The sequence below is a fragment of the Alternaria arbusti genome (assembly GCF_024043155.1).
Source record: "Alternaria arbusti strain BMP 1465 chromosome Unknown scaffold_2, whole genome shotgun sequence".
NCBI classification, from domain to species: domain Eukaryota; kingdom Fungi; phylum Ascomycota; class Dothideomycetes; order Pleosporales; family Pleosporaceae; genus Alternaria; species Alternaria arbusti.
Window position 1 is genome coordinate 348,939 of NW_026249942.1, and position 24,459 is coordinate 373,397.

Genomic DNA, 24,459 nt, shown 5'->3' on the forward strand with positions numbered 1-24,459 from the left:
CTGTCTACCCTTGCGCTTTGATCACTCATTGCCTCCTCGCTCGGCTAAAACGCCGCTATCACCAGTAACAGAGCTCCAGTGTGGACCGAGTGGGCCCTCGGCCTATGGGGTATCGGATATGTGATCAGAGTCTGGGGAAGTTCAGTGGATCTGGGGACGACCAGAGGCTTGTGAGGCTTGACAAGCTTCGCATGACGAGGATAATGATAAGCGGAGAAAATCCCGAGCCAGGGCTCATGCCCGGTATAAAGAGTTGATCGTCGCTGCGACCCCGTTGCAGATGACAAAGTTTGGTACAGGCCCAGTGCATTGGACCGGCTATTGACATCTCTTGATTTGGGGTACTTCCTCCTTCCACGACATCTCCTACTCTGCACCTACGATCACAAACTTCGTGACATCGGCAGCTGGACAGGGAGTACGCGACCATGGCACGCAAATATCTTGGAGGCTCTGGTGAGCGGCTGACAGTATGGATTTCCATCGCCGCCAGTACGGTACTCGTGTAAGCTACGATCAACACATCTTGCAACGCGATTGTCTGACACTCATTAGCTTCTACGGTTACGATCAAGGTGTCTTCGGCAATGTCATCATCTCAGAGAACTTCCTCCACACCTTTGGCTACCCATCTGCCAACATGCAAGGTGTGATGACATCCATCTACAACATCGGCTGCTTCATCGGAGCGATGAGTACCATATGGACTGGCGACATTCTCGGACGCCCAAGGCAGATTCTCCTCGGTTCGACGATCATCGGCATCGGCGCAATCATCCAGACATGTAGTTGGACTGTAGCAAGCATGATGGTTGGGCGCATTGTGGCGGGGCTTGGTACTGGCATGAACACAGCAACGGCTGGAGTTTGGCAGGCTGAGACCAGTAAGATGAATAGTCGAGGAAAGCTCGTTATCATCCAGATGGGTACGGCATTTACAACGTACAGTGTGACATTTTGGCTAATTCGTTAACAGCGAACTGCATCACCGGCTTCAGCATCTCGAATTGGCTTACCCTCGGCTTTTCGTTCGCACCGCGCGATATCGCATGGCGTTTCCCGCTCGCGTTTCAGCTTTTCTTCACCCTGTGCATCTACGCCATGTGCCCGTTCCTACCAGACTCCCCTCGGTTGCTGATCCGCAAAGGCAAGATCGACGAAGCTTTGGAAGTTCTTGCTGCGCTCGAAGGCCATGGAGCGACCCCAGAATCACCCTCGGTTATCACGCAGTACAACATCATCAAGGACATTCTCGACCGCGAGCAAATGAACACATACACATGGACGCAGCTTCTTACCGGTAAAGGGCCAAGCGGTGTGCTGCGACGCATGCTTCTGGGCGCATGGATGCAGGCCATGAACCAGATCTCCGGAATCAACGTTACGAGTTACTACATGTCTTATATCTTTATCAACGCTTTGGGAATATCCGAGCTACTATCGCGCATCCTCGCTGCTGCCGGGTCTGTCGACTATCTCATCTTTGCTTGCTTGGCATACTTCGTCATTGAGCGATACGGGCGTCGCAAGGTCATGATGGTCTCAGCTGCAGCATGCTCCATTTGCTGGATCGTCATTGCGGCATCGCAGGGTCAGACCGAGAAAGGCGGCGATTCGTACAAGCTGGGCATCGTCGCCGTTGCGTTCTTTTTCGTATTCTTCGCCAGCTTTGGCATGGGCGTGCTGGGCGTGCCTTGGCTGTACCCGACCGAGATCAACGCGCTTGAGATGAGAACCAAAGGCGCTTCCCTCGCGATGGCGACCAACTGGATCTGCAACTATGGTGTTGTGCAAGCAACCCTTCCCGGCATTCAGAACCTAGGCTACAAGTTCTGGATCATCTGGGCAGTCATCTGCTTCTCCTTCATCCCGATCACGTACTTCCTCTACCCAGAGACGGCGAACCGGACGCTTGAAGATATCGATCGCTTCTTTGAAACGCAACCCGGTATCTTGATCCATCGGAACAAGCTCGCTATACAGCTACATCGCCCAGCCGAATTCATCGAAGCTGATGCCAGGATTGCTGCGCATGAAGAGGAGAAATTTGAGAAGGGGCTCAGCACGGAGCATGTTGAGACAAAAGAGACAGTCTAATCAGGAGCAGAGATGCCATCTAGGCGCGTTCGGTGACGCCCACTTGGCATATGACAGTGTACCTGTAAACACCCAACTAAACATGCTTTGATAAACATTGATCCATTGTTCCCGGTGAATCGCCCAGTCCATCACTCAATCCCGAAACTTCGCCGCGATTGATACGCGGCCTCACGTCTTTAAAACCGCTTGATCTTTCATCCGCGCGAAAACTTCGCTGCAAGCCTTGCACAGCAAAAGACTTCGAAGCGTATGCAGCGAGGCTTGTCTGGAAGAAGGCTCTTCCAAGCTTGGGCCACATCCACGCTAACCGAGAACGCGTCTTCAGCTCACGTCTACGACCAGCAAGCAGTGACGCGGCGCAACGATTGATACAGCCGGCGCATTATTTTTTTTCTCTCTTTGCATCACTAAACACGTATCGCAATGCTGTGCAAGGCGGAAGTTGCCGTCATTACAGTGCCAGACATCGCCGGCCAGACCTCTGACAGGGCACGCATGGACAAGAATGGTTCCACAGATCTGGTGACAGTCAACTAAGAGATTACCGGGGGTCGTTGTAAGTATGGAAAAAGTCTACGGCCACAGATTGGGTTTCCTTAATGCGACTGCAATGGCGGAGTCAAAAGCCCGAGTCAGGACTGGTAAGGAGTATATAATGCTGGAGATACCGCGACAGATATCTCGAACACCACCCCGCTAATACAACTTCTCTGTCTTCTACACTCGCTTTATTCCTGCATTCTTCTCGGTTATACATCCATCATGCGACACTCGTTCTGCGCAACGGCTACCGCCATGGCAGTGGCCGCCAATGCAGCCTCGTTAGCTGAACTTTGCACAGTATCGAACGTGCAAGCCTCTCTTCCTTCTAACGGCACTCTTCTCGGAATCGAATTGCTGCCTGGCACCGTAACTGCCAGTGCGCTCTACAATGCTACCCTTGAAAGCAGCGGCATGGGAGCGTCGACAACTGATGGTGCTACCTACTCCTACTGCAACGTCACTGTTAGCTACACCCATACTGGAAAGGGAGACGCGATTCCCCTCAGATTCGCCTTCCCTGATCCTTCGAGCTTCGCGAATCGCTTCTACCTTGCTGGTGGCGGAGGTTTCTCTCTCCAGAGCGTTGCCACCGGAGGTTTGCCATACGACGCGGCTTCTGGAGCCACATCGGCGGGCTACGATGCTTTCGACCAGAGCTACGACGAGGCAGTGCTTTACGGCAATGGAACCATCAACTGGGACGCCACCTATGCCTTTGCCTACACCGCGCTTGGTGAGTTGACGAAAATTGGCAAGCCGCTCACACAGGCTTTCTACGGTCTGAACGACACCAAGGTATACACCTATTTCGAAGGCTGCTCTGATGGCGGCCGCGAGGCTATGAGCCAGGTCCAGCGCTGGGGCGAGGAGTACGACGGCGTCGTAGCTGGTGCGCCTGCTTTTCGCTTTGCGCAGCAGCAGGTGCTTCATGTCTACCCTGCTACCATCAACGTTATCAACGACTACTATCCTCCACCATGCGCTTTGGCTAAGATAGTCAACGCCACTATCGCTGCCTGTGATCCTCTGGATGGACGTACTGACGGTAAGTACAATCTGTTCAACTATGTTGTAATGCACTAACATGGATAACTCTAGGTGTCATTTCTCGCACCGACCTTTGCAAACTCAACTTCAACCTCAGCTCCTTGATCGGCGAAAACTACTACTGCGCAGCGCAGACCAGCACCTCCCTCGGCTTCGGCTTCAGCAAGCGCGACCTCAACAAGCGCCAGATGCCGGGCGGCCAAACCAGTGCTCAGCCCGAACAGAACGGCACCATCACTGCCGACGACATAGCGGTGGCCCAGGGCGTCTATGACGGTCTACACAACTCCAAGGGCGAGCGCGCATACCTCTCGTGGCAGATCGGCTCCGAGCTCAGCGATGCCGACCCGACGTACAACAACGCGACCGGCAAGTGGGAGCTCAGCATTCCCTCCACGGGTGGCGAGTACGTCACCAAATTTGTTCAACTACTCGACCTGGATAACCTGGCCGACCTTGACAACGTGACCTACGACACCCTCGTAGAATGGATGAACATCGGCATGGTCCGCTACCTCGACAGCCTGCAAACCACTCTACCCGACCTCACTCCATTCCAATCTTCTGGCGCAAAAATGATCCATTACCATGGTGAATCTGACCCGTCCATCCCCGCCGCATCTTCCGTCCATTACTGGCAATCCGTCCGTTCAATCATGTACCCCAGCATGACCGATGCCGAAGCCCAGGAAGCCATGGCTGACTGGTACCAATTCTACCTTGTGCCTGGCGCAGCGCACTGTGGTGCCAATAAGCTCCAGCCTGGCCCTTACCCACAGGACAACATGGCTATGATTATCGATTGGGTTGAGAATGGGGTTAAGCCCAGTCGCCTCAATGCGACTGTGTCTTCTGGTGATAACGCTGGTGAAGTGCAACAGCTTTGCCAGTGGCCTGCACGACCGCTTTGGGCAGGAAACAGCTCTGACTTTGACTGTGTGCAGGATGAAGCGTCTATTGAGAGTTGGACGTACACTTTCGACGCTTTCAAGATGCCTGTGTACTAGGTGTATCCCACAGGGGTCTTGGTTTTCATCGCCTATATGTCGCGAAAAGAGGAGAGTGATTCAGGAGGACGATTTGAGTGGAGGGGAGGAAAAGTGGCGGATTGTATATGGAATTTGTTCTGTTCTTGAATATTTGTCTTTTATCTTATAATATGCCGACTCTTCACCCCCTAGAATATACATTGGCTTTCTGTTCCAACCATCATGGCTCATTGCAGTATCCATCGATGAAATTGACAGTCAGCCTATTCCGGTTCTCCTTCAGCAGTGTTTCTCGTCCGATATTCAAGAGCTTCGTCACATCTTGCCGGCAATCTATTTGTTGTTAGTCCTAAGTTTTCGATATACAGCTCGTGTGCTTCTTACCCAGAAACAGTCCTCTCAACTCCTTCCCCTTTCCACTAGCCAACCACGCACAGGTCTGACCGCAAAGCGACGGTCCGTCCTTGAAAAGGTCTTTGAAGAACTCTTCGTCCGTAATGTCGCCGTACTTCTGTTTCACATCATCTGGTGCGCCAGCTACATTACGTTAGCATGCTTTTCTGCGTGGTATACCAATGAGGAGCATTTACCTCCGCCCATGTTGCCTCTCACTCCACCTGGATGCAGCGCGTACATATGAATTGCTGGGTCCAGTCCATCTAATTCCATCTCCAGCTGCAGTGTATGTGTAGCACGCATCAGGGCAGCTTTTGACGTCACGTATCCCAACGTCATGGGTACGTCGACAGTACCGGAGCGAGAGGCGATGTTGATGATACAGCCGTGGCCGCGGTCGCGCATTTGAGGAAGGACGGCGTGGATGAGCATTAGAGGCTGGACATACATTAGTAAAGACACATTAATGTACGAAAAGAGATACCTACAGCCTTGAAGTTGACCTCGATCTGTTTCCAAAACGTGTCAAAGCTACCCATGATGAACGGTCGCTGAGTAAATATGCCCGCGTTGTTCACCAATATGTCGATTGGTCCTAATTCTTTCTCCACTTGCGCGAAGACCTCCTTCACGCGCTCCAAATCCGTGACATCGCAGCCATATGCCTCAACTTTTCCTCCGGAAGCTGAACATGTCTTCTTGGTTTGTGTGAGGTTGTCGGTGTTTAGGTCGAGGATGGCTAAGTGAGCTCCAGATTTTGCTAGCGATTCTGCGATGGCGGCACCGATGCCTTGTCCGGCTCCCGTTATGAGGGCTACTTTTCCGGCATTGGATCCATCTAGAGCGGATGGAACGATTGGGCCGTATGGCGCGTGGTTGAGAGGAATGGTGCTGTAGCCGAATTGTGCTGGATCCATGGTCGTGGTGTGCTAATAATAGATCTTGGGGTGTCAGTGACTTCTTCTCTCAGACTAGAGATTGTCGCAAAGATATGAAGTTTGCCATGCTGTACATGCGGGCGGCATAGTTCCGACCGGTACGTGACCGATGCGGGGCGGTCTCGGGGTAGCTGTTGCCCCACACGAGGTATGTGGGGTAAATTCAAGAGCCGACTCGGTATTTCATTGTAGGCTTGGTGGGAAAGACGAACGTGTCTTTGAACTCAAAGGTGTGATCGCTGACGGAAGTGAGGACGGTCTGTGATACTTCGCGAAACTGACGCGTGGTGACGTCTTCGGGTGTTCCTAAATAGGCATAGTGCTCCCGCCTCATATGGCAGACCTTGCGTCGCCGGTCGCACAAGTATCCATGCTCCATCAACCGCGACACGCGACGACCATACGAAGACAGTATCCGATGCTCGCGGCCTGAAGCCACACAAACTCGGTTCATGGGACCTGTGGCACGGACAGCCGTGTGCCGCGCTCAAAGAGTACAGAGACCTCGACCATCACCGGTCGTCATCCACTACCACTTCATCTACGGGTCTTAACAAAAGCAACATCTGGAGCAAGAGAAGATGATCGAAAGCGGCACAGCATATTGAACAATGCAAGACATCGCGTTAACAAAATGGCCTCAAAACCACTCAAACCGCCACAGCAGGGGTTTAGATTAAACGCCCTTTGTTTCAAAAGCTTGAGGCGCGGCTCAAGTCATGAATACATGACTCAGCCATTGTCCACCAATTTGCATATCACAATCGAGAGACACGCTAGAATCGATCATTGTCACGATTGGATGGCAGTAGAGCGCCTGATGGCAGCTGATACTCCTTTCATATTGGCATGGCCTCAGCCTTTGTCGCAAACTGACCAACGTAGGTATCCCTATGGGTATTCAGTTGAATCCTTCGGTTCAGGATGAATATGCGAATGAGCCCAGTATGCGCTTGCTATAAGTAAAGGAAGCAATGTATGCAGTGTAAGTGCCTCTCGACGAGTAGCTTTCTCAGTCTTTCCTGCGACTACGATGCAGCACACAACTCCATGGAAGAGACGAAGTCTCATTTCCCTCATTCCTATATTGGCTTTCCTGATATGCCCAGCCTTCGGAGAACCAGTCTGCGAAGCTTCTTCCTTCCAAAATCTGGAGCTGCCAGGCGGCGAAATTCTCGACGTTGCTACAAAAACACACACGAACTTATCATTCCAAGCGCCCGCGGAGCAGAACCATTACGCCACTGCCGTGACCGATCTGAACGCTTGTGAAGTGATCATCACGTACACGCATCCCGGCTCCAATGACACTATCCACACGGTCGTTTGGCTACCCTCGCCTGAGAAGTGGACAGGAAGACTCTTGGGCGCCGGTGGTGGAGGATGGGCTGCGGGACCCGACAGCAACACCACACTCCCATGGGCGGCCAGTGAGGGTTTCGTTACCGTCGCGACAGACGGAGGTCACATCGGGCAGGATATCAGCTGGTCGCTCACTAACTCTGGCAAGGTCGACTGGGTGTTGCTAGAAGACCTTGCCTCAATCTCTTTAGATGATGCCGCGACGCTGGCAAAGGCGGTCACTCATTCTTACTATGGCAAAGCACCGAGCTATAGCTATTGGAATGGATGTTCGCAGGGTGGCAGACAAGGTTACATGATGGCACAGAAGTATCCCAATCAGTATGATGGTATCTTGGCGGCTGCACCAGCTATTTACTGGAACGAGTTGATGATGCAACTCTTCTGGCCGCAGGTTGTCATGAACGAGAACGGTCAGTACTCAAACAACGGCTAGAGATGAATGACTAACATACAACAGGGTTTCCGACTCCGCAGGAATTTGAGGCTCTCAACGTTGCTGTTGCCGAAGCCTGCGATGGTCTCGATGGTCTGGAGGACAGCATCATATTGGCACCTCAAGAATGCACCTTTGACCCAATGACTGTCGTCGGCAAACAATACATCTGTCCCTCTACCAACCAGAGCATGACCATCACGAATTCCCTTGCCAAGGTAGCCAAGTTGATATGGCAAGGCGCAACAACTCCCGAAGGCGACTTCCTGTGGTACCCCGGCAACATCGGGGCTTCATTCGCTGGCCTCGCATCAACAACATGCACCAAGAACAATACATGCGTTGGCGTACCGTTTGCCGTACCTCAAACCTGGATTACCGACTTTGTCATCCGCGACCGCGAATACGACACCGCACGAATGAACATCACGTATTTCGAGCAGCTTTTCCATGATGCTGTAGCCCGCTACGACTCTGTTATCGGAACCGCAAACACAGATCTCGACGGGTTTCGGAAAGCAGGTGGCAAGCTCCTTTCGTGGCATGGGTTGGCCGATCAGGCTATCGCGCCTGATGCGACTGCGCATTATGCGCAGGAGGTGCATGAGCGTGATCCGAATTCCAGTGATTACTATCGCTACTTTGAGGCGCCTGGTGTGGATCACTGCGGCGGTGGGCTGGGTTGGTATCCTGGCAATGGTCTTAAATCCCTCATCGATTGGGTAGAAAAGGGCGTGGCACCTGAGATGCTGGAAGCGGAGACTACGCAGGGTAGGAAGGCGCAGCTTTGCTTATGGCCCAAGCATATGGTATACGTTGGAGGCGAACCTGATCAGGCGGCTTCGTTTGCATGTCGATAGGCTGTATATCTGGTCATAAATATCCGCGAGAGTTGAATACTGCATGCTCGCGTACCTATCAACGCTGTCCCCCTTCTCACATACGACTCGCATCTCAGCAAACACAGTTGCAGCACTTTGCTGGGTAATAGCCGAGCGAATCACGTTTTGATGGGGCCGAACTCAATTGGCCTAGCGGGGGCTGTGTGTTGCCTTGCGCTTCACTCTGTGTATTGCGCTCCGCTCCCTCACTACTCCTTTTTCCTTCGGAGACGCAATCATCCGATCTCCTGTTTCGTACTCTTGGTAATTTTCGTCGAGGAACCTCTACTGCTACAAGTTCATTAGCATTTTGATCCTGGCAAGAAGTGTGTCATTACGTCACAAGGCTGACATGCGTCATACAGATGGCTGAAGTCATCGCTGTTCTCGGTAAGGTCTTTGACGTTGTAATTGTATTTTATGTGAATACTGATCTGTGCATCGGCATTCTAGGTGGAGTGGGTTCAATCTTCAGCATTGTGGATGGGATCAGTAAAGTGATCGGTGTAATCAGAGATCTCCAGGCCAGATGGGGGGAAGCCGATCTTACTTTACTCAGCTTGGCATCTCAGCTCACAGCCTTACGGGCTGCCTCAGCCAAAATCCAGGAATGGATGGAACAAGATCTGCAAGACACACACCATCAATTGATCATGGATCTAGACGTCTCGATATCTTGCTGCAAATTGCTCATGGATAAGGTTGAAAGCTTCTTCTCCAACCTGGCTCAGCTAATCGAGAAACCGTTGGATCTTCGCGATAGATTGAAGGTTGCATTTGGGAGTAGCGGTCCGGATGGCGTGCAAAAGCTCATAGAGCATCAGACGAGTGCCCTGACTCTGTTGCTCACAGCGTGTAACTGGTGAATATTACGACATGGGGTAATTCGACAACGCTGACTATAATTCATAGTAAAACAATCACGGCACAACAAAGATATCTCGAGACCAACAAAACACGCAAAGTGCTTCAGCAGGCGAAAATGGACTCAGCATCGCTGTATGTCCACCATGACACAGCATCTCTCACTAGCAGGATGACGGACAATCTGTCCAAGATTTCGCGCATCTTCGAATTCGACTCGAACATCTTCTCAACGGGGGTCTACGAGCGCGCATTCCGAGGGTCAATCAGAGACGTTCTAAAGAGACGACAGTACGCCGTGAAAGATTCTGTACCAACTTCAGTCAAGACGGTAGTCGCGCCAATACCGACGCGACTGATAAACCTTCGTCTCCTAGGGCCAGATCAGATTGGCATGGATTTGCTCATCAATAGTATTCAGACAGATCGAGCCTGGCAGAGCCACCACTGGATTCTGTACCAGAAGAGATTGCGGGACATTTGGTCGGCCCTTGCATGCGACATCATCGAAACATGCTCAGATTCCTGCGATCTTGATAACAGGGATGTTCTTGTATCATATCTCAAAGAACGCTCTGATTTGAATGGGTGGTTACCTTTCATGCGGCCTGAAGCTCTCGAAGCTTTTGCATCATTCTGGAGAAACGCAACGCAATTTGACCAGGAGGATCCTGCTGCTTATGGGTCTTCTCGAAAGGAAATCAAAATGGGAAACATGGTCTTTTGGGTCCACTCAAGACCTAACCATAGAGTAAAGGTTGCCGGTGGCAACTACTTAGCACGACTGTACGTCTTCTTGTACTTTCGCACGATCAGAAGTTGACAGTTCGCTAGCTTCATCCACCTAATGGACCACGCTCTACCAGCAATTCCTACCGAGCTATGTTTACGCGCTCCCAAACTGGCAGATCTTCTTAGGGCAGAGAATTCAGCACTTGCCTTTTCCAAGGAATCAGTTCTGCAAAACATCACCTACCAGTTCGCTCGCGGCGCTCCTGAGACAGTAGCAACTGTCAGTGAAGACATCGAAACTTTTGGAGAGGAGACTGCGCTTGTGTTCTTCTTCGACCTTCATGACTACGGCGTGAGATCTCACTCTTTCAAAGAGCTTCGTGATAGGGCCGCGACAAGCTCACGCCAAATAGCAAAGTTGAACCCAGACCATAATCGCCCCATGGTTGGACTTGTTTTCAGGAACTTCAGCCCATTCATACAGGAAGTCAAAACATTAAGGTTTCCTCTGAAAGATGGGTCAATCACAACCGACGCCTTCAAAGCGGTTGCATATGTCCAAGAAGTTCTCGAAAGTGGTCTCGAAAAAGGTGGGTGGCGCTTCTCATTTGTGCTGTGTACATTTGAAAACATGCAAGGCAGGGACCTTATCTTTCGTCTTAGCGATGCTATAAGTGGCCCTGTTGTGGTATCTAGACCCACCGAGCATGAGCTAGGGATCGGCGTTGCTATCTGACCTTTGCCTGTTGCCAAACATGTACCCGCTATGGATTGTAAGCAACAACAATTTTACGTGTCGGGATTCTACTTAGATCTTTTGGATGGTCCGGTGCAGATCTTCCGCGAACTGCGCTTAGCAGATCGTTGAGAATTTTCGGTTCGACGGCGCTTTCGTATGTATTATTTCTTGCTTCAAACGATCGTCGTCAAATGTAGCTTGGATAGTCTGTACACATGCCAAATCAGTACCAACGAAGAATGGCTTTACATTCACATCCGCGCCTTGTCGGCACCACACTCCTATTCCTATTACGCAATGTACTCTACATCCGACCTTGACATGCGAAGTTCTAAGCGGCCACTTCAATTTCACCACCAGCTTTGACTGGAACAAAGTAGGCCTCGCCACTTTTCAGCTTCGCGTCTTCTCCCTCAACCGACCTCAGTCCCGCAACATACTCATCATGTGGACCTGGTAGTGACTTCCATGTATATGCTTCAGAATAGAGTGCAGCTTCGAAGGTTTTATGACTGAGTTTTGCATCAACGCGAACCCGTATCCCCAGAAGACGAGATATGTCAGCAGCACTCTGCCGCAAAGGATTCGGAAGACGAAACTGCCTGTGCAAAATAGGTTAGCCGTAGTGTATGTGTCGGTGCTTATCCCTCACTTACTCTACGTGATGGTTGAAAGCCAAGGTGGAATGCTCAGCAAGGCTATGTCCTGTGCGACCATCTTGCTCGTCTAGAAACCTCGTCATTATCTCCGCTGCTTCGTGAATAGGAAGACTGTGCACTCCAGTCACGTCTTGGTTGATCAATCCAGAACTCTGATTCTTTTTGTGATGTGTTCTTTCGTGCCACAGGAGGTTCGCTGGTATGGCTCCGTCCTCTTTCCAGTCTAGCATTATTTTGGGCCGGATGTGTTGCTGCGTCATTGCGGATCTCAAGGCCTCAAATATCCAACCGTTAAGCTCTTTACAACTGAGATGTAGTTGTTCAAGCGAGAAAAGAAGCGCTGGCAACTCGCGCTGGAGAAGCACACGGAGCATGAAAAGAGGCCCAGCTACCTCAGGCCTACTGAAAAGCTTCTGAGGAAGTATGTCGCTATTGTAGGTCTCGGTCTCCTTCATGAGCAGCTCCGAGATGGCTCGATTTGTAATATTGAGGAATGTTGTGTTGCTAGGTCCGCCATCCGAAATGAGGAGGTTGATGAGTGGAGTGCTGTGGACGCTCATTTTACCACCCACACTAACAATTTGCTTCTTCTTGCCACGGCTATTGGTACGCGCAATATCACTCACCTTTATTCCATGCGCGCGAACCAGGCGATTGGTACACTGGTCGAGTGCTGTCGGTCTACTGCCCATGAAGATAATGGACTCTCCAAGCAGTGCAATTGCATTGTCGATATCTTTCCACTCTTTCGTAACTAACTTCTCCGACGAATCTGCCTCATTTGCGCTATGGACGTTATGAAGGAAGTTGTAAAGGTGCGCATATCCCAGTACAAGTCCATTGCCGTTCTGCATAAGAAGGAGTAGGTTATTAGCAGCATGCATGACCACAAACGAGATCGTTCCAGCAAGGAACGGATTCATGGTGACCCAATCGGAGTGGTTGCGGTTTTCATATGTTTCCGGCGACCAGGTCTCGTCGTGACCATGGGTTTGCCGGACACTCGCTAAGCGAGAGTTCCAGATTGGGTCTGAACTCAACCAGATCAGCCGTTCCATCGCATCGGAAGGGTCGCGAAAGAAGGAGTTTAGGTTTGCACGTCCCCATGGACTCTCCAAAAGCAGTGATGTCGTCAACACGTCCTGTAAAAACCCGCCCCTGTCAACGTACGTCCATATGTTCTGATAATCTTCCAGCACTAGGCCAGGGTTCTGACTTGAGACAACATCCTGTGCGACTAGGTAGAGATCGGTATACAGCCACATCTCTAGGGAAATGCTTCCTCCATAGCGGGTCTGGTCCGTAGGCTTAAGGTCCTCGCAGATGCGTCGATTTAGGTATGTATACCATGCCAGTGTAAAGTTATCCATAGTAGGCAGTTGTTTATCCACCCGTCTTATCATCCATACGATATCATCGAGGGCGTTTGAGAGCTGTTGTAATTTACGGTCAGGGGAGGTAAGATAGGCAACATCCCCTGAATCGACATAGGGCTCGATGTGTTGCAATACATCCCAGATGTGAATGTAAGATTGCAGACATCCATAGGTCAGCAAGACATCCGGGATCTTGACTTCACAGCGCCTTTCATTCCCTCTAAGTGTGTGTTGCATCGCTCGGATCTCGTCCGTATCTCTCCTCATAGTCTTGCAGATCTCAGAATCAGCGAAGAACGTATGCCAAAAGCTCTCAACGTTTCTTATCTCGGGGAAGGAAAGCGAAAACTCATGCACTAAGCTCTTTATCATCTGCATAGCCGCTTGAGTCGTTGCCGCAGTCGAAACAAGGTCGGTGTCCTTCCGGTAATAACGAGCCCAGGTTGTTTGGATGACGACCTTGATCTGATTATAATCGCGCATCAGCATGCTCATGGCAATCAAACAGTCGTCCTTTTGGTTGTCGACAGTGTATGTCGTCTTCGAAGTTGGTGCCGGTTTGGCAGTGGCGGCTGCCTGTCCACCACTTTCCGGCTCCTGGTCTGCCAGATCCTCAATTTCAAGCGAGCTGAACCTGGTGTTCAAACCATTCACGGATGGTGGCGTTATATGCTCATCGGGCTTGAGTATCGCTTTACCAGTAGTGATGAAAGGCTTCAGTAGATCAAGTGCGTACTCTAAAGTCCCTGTGAAGGTAGCATGTGCCTCGTTGCTAGCAGCGAATGCGTGCTGTAGGTCTTCATCTACGTTTTGAGTCTGGGTTTCGTGCCATAGCGTCGACTTGGTGCGATGGCGGATTGCTCGAGCTGCGGCTCTGCTGGCGTAGAGTGGCACCGCAAACCTTTTGGGGGGTTTCTCCGCTACGGCAGTGGCGCATGTTTTCAGATCATTGATGGTGATTTTGCGTGCTTGTGAAGACCTGACTTGGGGTTCAGCCGCGCGCGCTTTCCCTTGAGTCGACCACCAGTAGCTGCAGCAGTAGCTTGCGCTGGCGCAGTGGTAGAAGGGACGAAGCCACAACGACTAGCCGTTTCAACAAGCCACGTAACAAAGATCTCGGTATCAGCTTTATACTCTCGGTAGCTGTTGGCGATGTTATCTGGAAGCATTTTAGGCGCGTCTGTCGGTGTGTTGACGCTGTGAAATGTCACGTCGCCCTCGCACGCACTCGTGGACAGGTCTCTTATCGTTATCGTCACGTGCGCTAACGCCGCGCTACCCGTCAACCCCCTGCAAACATCGTCATAACTCCTCTCATGATCTTCGATTCGCCATTCAGCCACATCACACAGCGGCTATGACAAGCTTGCTGTTACTTCCCAATGAGCTCACACAGCATATCGCATCTTTTCTGCCCTGCTCGTCAGCCCTCAATCTTTCTAGAGCCAATCGACAATTGCGAACCGTCTGCAATGACAGAATAGTATTCCACAACATTGCAAAGTACAATTTAGGACAGCCCCTGCTCTCTGAAAATGGCATAGAACTATCGGAAACCCATTGGGCGGAAGCCGACTCCGTCTTAGCCACAACGACCCTACAAGAGACGATCCGCATCGCATATGCAGCGGAGAGATGCATCGGGGCTCTGCTCGAGAGCGGCGACACATGGACCCTACGCAAAGCCAAGGAGGTCGATTCATATGAACTGAGTAGATGGCTACCGCATATCATGGCTTTGCACCATCCTGTAACTGCACAGCTCAAGCCCGAAACATTCCTGGAGCTTCAAGGCCGCTTACAGGTTCACTTCCAATCAGATGAATACTCACCCAACCTCCTCGATGTCAACTTCATCCTCAGCTACACTATCTTGACGCAACTGCGAATGACGGGAAACGGGAAGCAAGTCAAAGCACCCTTCGACCGCTTCTTCTCCGTGAACCACATAAAAGATCCACCAATAGTGGCGAGTAACGGCGTGAGATTGGATGGAGATGCGATTAAGAGCCTTCGGCAGCGGGTGCGGGACTATGGTGCTTTCCCCAGGAGACATGGCGATGGATTCGGATTGGATCAAGCTACGACTCTGCTCCCCACTTTTATGCTGGAACTCGCTGTACATGGTTCAAGTCCATTGCACGATACCGCACTCCCGTCACCTACCAAAATACCTTTCAACTCATTCGTGCACTTCTTGCCGACTATCTTCGCCAAGAATCCAGCACCTGCTTACGAAGATGAAGATGACGACGTACCGTTCGGCGAATACCACGCTCAAATGCTCTCACCCGACTTCCTTTCTTCCGGGCAGTGGACGGGTTACTCCTCAGACCAGCGAAGGGCCTTGGGAAGAAGACGTTTCGATCCACTTATGCACAGTATACAACTTGTCGCACGAGACACCGATACACCAAAGTGGGATGTCGGCGGCTACACCACATATACGATTATCGATTCGCAGAGTCGAGGGACTGATTCTGTCGGAGACTTTTCACTGGAAGGCCGCGTGCGACACAACGATGGAGATATTCTCTTGACGAAACGATATCTTTCAGAAGACTTGTCATGTGAGTGGGAAGCTCGAATGACACCGTTTGGTATGGTGGGTGCCTGGGGCACTGGACGAGGTCTTGATACGAGATTTAGGGGGTATTTTTGGATCTGGAAGGAGGAATGGCAAGAATTGTAATAAACATGTCAGCTCAATACTAGATACAGGGAGTTCGCGGCCGAACATACTATGGTGCCACGATGACCTACAATATACTATTACCGTGTGTCTTCCAGCCCGGAATCACCTCAATAATATATACTAGTCTCTATCTGCAGTTATACATTGCTCGAGTTGCTCAGCTAATCAGCGGCAATGTCTTCCACATCGACCTGACGTACTCTTCACAATTACTGCCACAGGATCAATCTCGACCATACCGGAAAAGCATCCCTATGTACAAGTGTAGCGACGCGAACATTCACTGCTTATCTACTGCGTATCACGGGCTGAGTATAGCCCCTTTACTGTGTTACAATACTGCGTTAACTAGACCGCGTTGTGGGCTCTGCTTAAGCATCGACTCCAGTCTCTCCTCAAGAGTACAAGTGTAGCGAAGCAACGCAATCGAACTCAACGCAAGGAATAGCATGGCATACGTCCGACCATTGCCACCCCATATGACAAAGTGTCATACTTCGGCAACCTCAGCCTCTTATCTTCCGTTTCTCTCTCGACTTCAGCACTTCCTCAAACCACCCAGATATTACCCAACACGGTACTCAAAGCTTCTCGCGTCCACACCACACCAACGCACCCAGGTCGTCTCGAACGAGAAGCGTCGTTAACCGAACAATCAGACGTCATCCAATCGATCAGATCTGCAACAGGCTTTTGAATGACTTAAGCAAATGTATTGAAACAGCTGTGATGTACGAATTATTCGCAGCTCATAACAACCACAGGAAGACACCGCGTATCCCCATATCTTTTAACGAACTCTTAGCAACATACAACCCTCAAAAACAATGCGTCAAAACCCACCTATCCACAGAAAGGCTGAATGAAGCAAGACGACTCCGCCGCAAAACTCAGTCACGAAGACCAGACCAGCACATCACCCGAAACAAAACGAACAGCCAGAACATTAGCATCACGCAAATCCACACCACAAACCCGAGGAGCAAGACAGCTTTGACAATATCATTCCATTGACCAGGAGAAAATGCATAATCTCCCAGAACGCTACGACACGCACACGTGTCTATCAGACCTCCATAATAAGGCGTGACACTGTACCGCATCGATCCCAGTATACCTCGTGAACATCATCGTCAACTCTACCCTAGACGTCCATACCCATGCAAACCCTCCCTCCCCATGATTCCCCGAAACACTCGACCAAAAACGCCAATGTCACCCTCGCATTGTCTCCTCACCATACAACAACGATCTACGACGTATCCATAGCCTCGCCCGCCGCCGCCCCAGCCGCCGCCGCCTTACTCCGCTCCGCCATCTTCTCCGCCAACAAATTAGCCTTCCAACTCTGAATCTCCTCCCTGAGCTCATCATTCGGAATGACATCCTCAATCTTAAGCGGCGTCCGATTAAACGGGTCATGCGGATCACTCAGCAGATGCGCCTGGATAGTACCTCTATCAACAATCTGTTTGCTGACAGGAAGCGTAACGGGGTCTTCCATGAGCGACGCCAGGATAGGATCGAGGTACTGGTCTGGAATCTCTCCGAGATCAGCTTCGACCATGTCCGCTTGCTCTTTAGCGGTTTTGATACGCTCGGACATGTTTTCCCACTGCGTCATTTGCTCCGGTGTTTTCAGTTTGAAGCGTTGGAGGATCTTGTAGGCTTCGTCCATGTATTCGGGGCGGTAGGAGCGGCCGTCTGTGGCGACGGCGTCGATGAAGGATTGTTTGGATTCGAGGTTGAGGTAGACGTCTGTGACTTCGGCGAGCATGTTGCGTGGGTTCCAGCCGTATTCTTCGGGGTTTTCGACTTTGAGTTGGGATTTCTTGGGGCCGACGAGGGCTTCGAGGTTGTAGTCTAGCATGTGGGCGAGGCGCACGACGACTTCCTTTTTGGTGAAGGAGTCGGCGAGGGCTTCGGTGAAGAGCTTCAACATGGCCACGGTTTCGTTGGTGAGTTGCATGTAGCTCTTGGCTTTACCCTGGGCCGACGACAGCTTTTCTTCCCTCTCTTGACGCTCGGTCTGCTCCATGTTTGCCGGGGCGTTCTTGAGCTCTCGGGATAGATCGTGGATCTCCTTGAAAGCGGTGAATGACTCGTCCAGGACGAATGTCACATCGTTCAGAAGCAAGTTGACGAACTGAACGAAGAAGTCCAGGTTGACGCGCGCTTCAGTCGCAAGATGCTCGCGGTACACTGGGTTCGGCCAGATGCACTTGATGACCTGGAAGATCTCGTATCGAATGTTGAACTTGTCAAAGAACTGCGTATGTGTTCCGGTGCTCTCACATTCGATGTAGAACTTCATCAGTGCGTGGAGCAAGTGCTTCATGGCGAAGTCGTGTGCAAATAGTGTGTCGCCAAGCACGCCCTTTGGCTTACCGTGAATCTCCCATACTCCGTGGAACAGAATGGTGACAAGACCAGACTTTAAGTATGGGTTCTTGATGTACTCTGAGCTTCTCAAGAAGGTAATGCAGATCTTGACAATTTCCTCGCACTGAGTGGTTGTGATAATATGCGGCATGTAGCGAGTGATGAACTTGAAGTTTCCAACAATGTCTTCAACGAAATATTCAGGTAGACACCTAAACTGCAGTGGTTGCTCTTCGGGTAGGGGCAGCTGCAGCTCTGACTTAGGGAAGTTGGTACCGGGCGAGGCAAGTCGTAGCAGCCACACGATGACGTATCGCATCAATTGCATAGACCGAGCTTGTGTAGTCTCATCAAGCAAGACACCTTGAATGGCCAGGATGCTACACTTGGCCTTCTCGATCTGGTCTTTCATCTTCTTGATGTGGTTGTCAAAGACGGCCAGTTGCGCCTGACTAGTCATGTACTTGGGTCGCTCGGGCTCGAGCTTAGCAAGCTCCTTCTCAAGGTACTTTACGTCCTTTTGAAGGGTACCCAACTTGGTATTGGCTGCCTCCAGACCATAATGATGAGCAGCCACCGTCAAGAAGAAGACCTCGCTGATGAAGTTGTTGGTACCTGAGGCTTTGGTACTGTAGAACTCATCCGATGCATTCTGGTCGGCATTAATCTTTGTTTCATCTTGGATATCAACGCGAGGTGAACGGCGAAGGTAGTCAATGTCGATGCGATCGATCTTGGAGAAGGTGGCGTCCATGAAAGGCTCACAGAGACGATCCAATATTACTGTGACATTGACCATGAAGCCGTCTGATGATACTGTTTTCCTGTCCACCTGTATCGCACGCCTCTTGTGGTTCTTATTGACTGTAAGCGCTAACCAGTCTAGCATCTTCTCACGAGATTCCTTGTTCTTGATGAATGTGTTTGTAATGTCCAGCAGTTCTTCTTGGTGGGTTTGAAGTGTCATGCGGACAGCTCGTTGCGCGTTGACGATGAGTCCCTTGTCGACAGCCGCGGAGCCAGAGAAGTAGTTCATGGCTACGTCGGCCTGCATGGGAGATAACCGGAAGAAGGGCCCTAAGAAGCTATGCGTTTCGATATGCTGAGCCTCGATGTAAGCAGGCAGAAACGTCTCAGACTGCGCCAGGGCAGCTACGAGCGGCGGAAATCGGACGAATACCCGTAGGATCAACATGTGTGCCTTGTAGTCTCCATTCATAGAAACCTTGGAGAGGCGCCGGCTGACATCCACCATAGCTTCCACAAGTGTGTCCTTGATGATATCGTCTTCGCCTATCCGCTGGCTCGCTTCAGTGAGGAACTCGTAGCAGATGCCGCGCTCGTCGTCAGGTCCGAGTAGCAAGCGATCAGCCAGTGCGTTCTCCACGGGTGGGTCTTCCTGGAACATTTCTGGCATGCTAGCTGCAAACATGCAATAGCTGAAGCACACTCGCCGGGCCTCTTTGACAACTTCGAACCGTGGACCAGTCTTATTCGCGAGGTTCTTGAGCGCTTTGGAAACGCGTTTCCAGCAACTCATCGTATATTCCAACGCATAGCCCTGGTGCTTTTCTGACGCTGCTTCCATTATGACGGAATCCAGTTGATCTGTAGTCAAGCGGATTGGCCTGCCCTGTTCCTCAAGATCACGTCTGGCGCTTTCGGCAAAGTGTAGCTTGTGTCCGTGTGCATCTTGCGTATGGCTCTCGTCCAGAGTGACCCTGAAGATGCTGCTGATTGTCCGATCCTCCCACGCTTCTATGCTCAATTCCGGCGCCTTCTGAGCGGGCTGCGGTGCGGGGCCATTGCTCGACGACTGTGCGGGTTTGATGGTGATGCGCTTCTTGGGCGGCTCGTCGGTCTTGACGCCTAATTGGGAGAAGGGATTCGCGGTCGGAGTGGGATTCGGTGGTGGCGCCGGTGATTCAGCGGGCTTTGGGGATGGAGTGCCCGATGATGCGGCTTCGGGTGCGGTCGATGGCGGCCGTGAAGGACCGTTTGGAGTCGCAGGGCCGCCCAGCTTTGCAAGGCGCTTTGCACGGATCTGGAAGATATCCTCGTCAGCGTGTCTCTTTGACAGGCGGTCGGAAGGTGAGCTCACCTTGTCGGCGTCAGACATGGCGTCCGGCGCAGCAGCGGGTGCAGGTGCAGGTGCCGGTGCAGCATCAGGCATTGCACTGTCTTGCTGCTCAGAAGTCGCGTTGTCTTGTTGGTCGGACATGGCCTTGTCTTGGTGCTCTGGTTGCTCGGGCGGTTGGTCGGCCATGATGGCGATGTACTGGCTTCAGGCTGCAGAGAGCTTCGGTGATGGGCGCAGCTGAGGGAGAGGTGCGAGCAGTAGAGAGGCGGTGGGGTAGATTAACGTATAAAGAGAAAGAAAGAAATAGGCCGTGGCCGTTTTGGTACAAGGACGTGGAATGAAAGAGGCGCGAACCGTGGAGCAGTACTGCGTCAGTGCCTGTGGTTAGGTACGGGCCCCGGAGCTTCTAGTCTGCCCCGCCACTCTAGCCTGCACCCTCGCTCGCCAACTCACGTGTACCAAAGAAGCTCGACGAAGCGCGACGAAGTAGTGCATAGTCATGGACTGTATTTCCGCCCTTATCTCCGGCTTATCTAGATCTGACAGATAGCTCCAGATGTGATCGCTGCCTTGAGCCCTGCCCAACGCGGTAGCGACTATTTCCATAGGTATGCTTGGTCCCGAGGTCAATATCACCCGGCATATCACCCAGTGCTCTACCTACGTCAACGGCTCATTTTCACTATTTCCATCTTCCATTCAAATCTGCCGCACTTACTTGATACACACTCTTAAATCTAAACATTACAATACAAAGTTGCTAACCCCTGCGCAGCAGCCCTGCAAGAGTTATAATTTTTGCAAAGTAACAGCCTACACTTCTACTTCTCTTTTATAGCCTTCTTATAATTTATTATAGTATATTGCTACTACTAGAGAGAGTATAAGATGCCTCCTTTTAGCTGTGCACGTAGAAAATCTTTACTAATACAGACTACAGTAGTTGGGCTTACTTACACCTGTTAGCTATCTACTCTAACGGGCCTGGCCTATCACCTGGCATTTCAACAGCTCGACAGTCTCTAAGATGATGTATGCTCCTGTATTGCAGTCTTCTTTGTAGAACGAAACACTAAGTCTAGCTACCCCTAGTGATGCCCTCAAAGCTGGTTGCGTCTACTCACTTTCTCCCCATCCCATGCAGTCGCAATACGCATACAGTTGATTCATATCATCCAGCAGTTCCAGCGTCTTGCCAGGATCACAACAATCATTAGATGCTGCCTCATTGCGCACCATCCGAGTCAATTATTGTAGCGTTCCGCCATTCACTAAAACCCCTCTGATTATTTTCTTTCTTGATCTCATCCTTCTCGACGACGCCACTTTGGATTGGCACGCTCGACGCTGGTCGTGAAGCAGGCGAGGCAGCGTCAAGCTGCAGCATGGCGCGCCTGATCCTGGATGGAGGGCAATCCAGATGCGTCGGCTCGGGTGGAGGAGGCGAGTCCCATAGATGCGCTTCGATAAGGGCCTCGTGTAGTTCCACATCTGGGAGCAGTGTACGCTTTCGCAAATAGTTGGCACTATCCACGTCCGTAGGTAGATCAAGGGGCCCAAGTGTGAGTGGGTTCCTTTTCCAGTTCTGTTTATTCCCGTTGTTCCAATCAAGGGGAGGATAGAACATGGTGTCTCCATTATCGACGCGGAATCCGTGATCACTGATGGTAACTCCACGACCACCGGCTGTAAATCGAGCAAAGCATCGATCAGGTGGGTCCATCGAATTGAAACCATAATGGGCTATGAAGCCAGCGGCATTGTCCAGGCGGGCATCATCGGCATCAACCGAGTCCATGTCGAAGGCCCATGTGACGGGTGGCTGAGCCTTACCCAACACCGATCGTAAGCGACTGCATGGAGTCCATACTGCCCCCTTCCACTGGTAGAAATCTGAGATGATGGAGTCAGTCGGGTGCAAGGAGGAGGCGAATGATCTACGGACCTTGACCATGGGCAGCATTCTGGATGCCGTCTACTTCCCGTATCGCCTGGGGGGCATCCACACCAAACGCTTCCTGCAGGGCGTTCTGAGGAAACTCATCTGCTTCGCAATAGTACCGTGTTCGCTGCGTACCGTCGATCTGTCCTATCGTCGTACCCCATTGATGATAGTTGGGGTGATGATCACGGGACCAAGTTGTCTGCTTGCGGTCCTGTTCGGAAATGGACGGAGTCTTCATGTTGTAAGACGTGCGACCTCCGAGTATCTCGGTAACGCCATAACGTTGATTATCGCAGACTTCGTCCCAGCCTAACCCGTAATTGCATGTGTAGGTGACAAAGCAGTCGGAATCCTTCTTCGGGTCAAATTCCTTCTTCACGTATCTCCCTAATATCCTGTTCCCATCAGCATCGAACTTGGGCTTGTACGGACGCTTCGGCTTTGCGGGCTTGGGCTTCTGGATACGCCCACCGCCTCCTTGTAGGTTGGAGGCCCCGGCCTTCTGACGCTGCCCTCTCCCCGTGCCATATCCAGCGACGAAGTCTAGGCCTGATGCTCCGCTGTACAATTCGGTGATTTCTATGGCTCCTGAGTTGGAGAGTGCTGAGCCTCCGTAGTCGGTCGGGTCGATAGTTTCGCCGTCGAGCACCCAAAGCCCTCGTTCGGCGGCCCGCGCCCTGATCTCCCTTGTTGAAAGTTCCTTCGCAGAGATAGCTTGATAATTGTTGGTCTGGAGTACGTTGGCAGGCGAGCCTGCCATAATAGTGAGATCGTAGTTTGAGCAACAATAACTCTGCGATCCTCCGGTGCATGTGTGCGCAACTTGGACGAAACTTCCAAATGGTGTTGTGACTTGTGATGCTACCGCACTGTTTGCGGCAACTTCGATCTCGTCGTCATTACATCCACGCTGACAGGCGAAACCACTGCCTTTGTACCCTCTCCACTCACACTTGCCCGGTTTGTCGTCGCTGTTCAAAGCAGAGCTTGGGCAGCAGATAAACTGTCCGCCGTCCCGGAAAGTTTCGCCCTTGCACGAAGTATCGAACTGGAAATCGGGGACCTGACCTCTGGCACTGGTCACAGCTACGAACCCTTTTTGGCATTGGGTATTGCAGAAGCTGGTGTAGCACGCCATGCCTTGTTGTGTTTCTTTGATCGCTTTCTTGAGTTTCAAAGGCGCGCTCACGGCATCTTCGGCAAATATACCGGCGTTGGCAGTACCCAGGAAATCGTTCATCGAATCTCCGTCCGCCGAATCTTGATCGATGGCCCAGATCATGGTGCCGCCGAGGCAATTCTCTTCGGCATAGTTCCGTTTCTGTTGCAGCGTCGTCTCGTCATCGTAGCTTACCCACTGATTCGAATTCCACGTTATCCACTTCACCGCAGCAGCCTTGTCGTACATCGGCGTGACATCATTCGCGTTGATGACGCGCTTGATTTCAGCGTTCGTCAGGACTCCGGATGCCTTACTACACTTCCCAGGCTTTCCGCCGGCCGAGAAAGGACAACCGGGCTTGTTACAACTTGGATCAGATAGTGTGAAACTCCTTCCATAGAAGCCCAGGCCCAATACAACATTCTCGGGCTTTACGCTCGCTCGCCAGAGAAGTTGCAGTCCGTTATCGATTTCGGTCAAGTTCGAATGCGGGCGGGCGTAGGGACCGACGTTCTCGTTACTGGAGTCCCAGACACCATGGATATCATATGTCATGACGTTGAACCTATATGATGATATTAGTATCTCCACAGAGGATTCGTGACCAGGTACGTACCATCCAATGTATGGCTCCATCTCCTTCACTTTGAAGTGACGGAGATACCAGTAACTCGCGGGCAACGTGACTGAGATGCCGTAACTACCGCCAAAGGCCTCCTTCATCTCTTTGACAAGTTGTACGAAGTTGTCACCATCCTCAGGTCTGCCCCCACGATCGTCTGCACCTGGATATTCCCAGTCAAAGTCCGCGCCGTCAAAGCCATATGTTCGCATGAACTTGATCAAAGAGTCGATGAACTTCTTGCGATTGTCGGATGTCGAAGCCATATCGCTGAAGGCGGTGCGTGTATTGGGTCGGTTGGTTTCGTCGTTGAATGACCATCCACCAACAGCTATCTGATATGTTGGTGCACTAGGTCAGTGTGTGTCTCACGTGTGCTTCGTACATCGGGTCGCTTACCCAAGTCTCGAGGTTCGTAAACTGGTGCTTCAGATTTGTGAACCTGGAATACAACTTGCCAGCATTGGCATCCATTGGAGCAATCTCGAAGGTCGTAGGGTTGAAAAATGCG

The 24,459-nt window shown here is 51.4% G+C and overlaps 8 protein-coding genes across 8 annotated transcripts; 4 read left to right on the top strand and 4 right to left on the bottom strand.

The window, feature by feature from the left end:
* Positions 1-428: 428 nt before the first annotated feature.
* Positions 429-2,097, top strand: J4E86_001651 (uncharacterized protein; the record flags this gene model as incomplete). The annotated part of the gene is made up of 3 exons (XM_051442217.1): positions 429-505; positions 556-926; positions 977-2,097. The coding sequence occupies 3 exons, from the start codon at positions 429-431 to the stop codon at positions 2,095-2,097; spliced, it is 1,569 nt and encodes a 522-aa protein (XP_051305805.1).
* Positions 2,098-2,895: 798 nt separating this feature from the next.
* On the top strand, positions 2,896-4,697 carry J4E86_001652 (uncharacterized protein; the record flags this gene model as incomplete). Its single annotated transcript, XM_051442218.1, has 2 exons — positions 2,896-3,688; positions 3,742-4,697. The coding sequence occupies 2 exons, from the start codon at positions 2,896-2,898 to the stop codon at positions 4,695-4,697; spliced, it is 1,749 nt and encodes a 582-aa protein (XP_051305806.1).
* Positions 4,698-4,899: 202 nt separating this feature from the next.
* Positions 4,900-5,992, bottom strand: J4E86_001653 (uncharacterized protein; the record flags this gene model as incomplete). The annotated part of the gene is made up of 4 exons (XM_051442219.1): positions 4,900-5,012; positions 5,064-5,216; positions 5,270-5,513; positions 5,564-5,992. The coding sequence occupies 4 exons, from the start codon at positions 5,990-5,992 to the stop codon at positions 4,900-4,902; spliced, it is 939 nt and encodes a 312-aa protein (XP_051305807.1).
* A 1,054-nt stretch (positions 5,993-7,046) lies between these two features.
* On the top strand, positions 7,047-8,671 carry J4E86_001654 (uncharacterized protein; the record flags this gene model as incomplete). Its single annotated transcript, XM_051442220.1, has 2 exons — positions 7,047-7,788; positions 7,836-8,671. The coding sequence occupies 2 exons, from the start codon at positions 7,047-7,049 to the stop codon at positions 8,669-8,671; spliced, it is 1,578 nt and encodes a 525-aa protein (XP_051305808.1).
* Positions 8,672-11,679: 3,008 nt separating this feature from the next.
* On the bottom strand, positions 11,680-14,231 carry J4E86_001655 (uncharacterized protein; the record flags this gene model as incomplete). The annotated part of the gene is made up of 2 exons (XM_051442221.1): positions 11,680-13,982; positions 14,042-14,231. The coding sequence occupies 2 exons, from the start codon at positions 14,229-14,231 to the stop codon at positions 11,680-11,682; spliced, it is 2,493 nt and encodes an 830-aa protein (XP_051305809.1).
* A 213-nt stretch (positions 14,232-14,444) lies between these two features.
* J4E86_001656 (uncharacterized protein) lies at positions 14,445-15,754 on the top strand (the record flags this gene model as incomplete). The annotated part of the gene is made up of 2 exons (XM_051442222.1): positions 14,445-14,484; positions 14,547-15,754. The coding sequence occupies 2 exons, from the start codon at positions 14,445-14,447 to the stop codon at positions 15,752-15,754; spliced, it is 1,248 nt and encodes a 415-aa protein (XP_051305810.1).
* Positions 15,755-17,009: 1,255 nt separating this feature from the next.
* J4E86_001657 (uncharacterized protein) lies at positions 17,010-20,405 on the bottom strand (the record flags this gene model as incomplete). The annotated part of the gene is made up of 2 exons (XM_051442223.1): positions 17,010-20,183; positions 20,241-20,405. 2 exons carry the CDS (start codon positions 20,403-20,405, stop codon positions 17,010-17,012), a joined length of 3,339 nt encoding a protein of 1,112 aa, XP_051305811.1.
* A 1,039-nt stretch (positions 20,406-21,444) lies between these two features.
* J4E86_001658 (uncharacterized protein) lies at positions 21,445-24,422 on the bottom strand (the record flags this gene model as incomplete). The annotated part of the gene is made up of 4 exons (XM_051442224.1): positions 21,445-22,112; positions 22,165-23,891; positions 23,943-24,283; positions 24,348-24,422. The coding sequence occupies 4 exons, from the start codon at positions 24,420-24,422 to the stop codon at positions 21,445-21,447; spliced, it is 2,811 nt and encodes a 936-aa protein (XP_051305812.1).
* Positions 24,423-24,459: the final 37 nt, after the last annotated feature.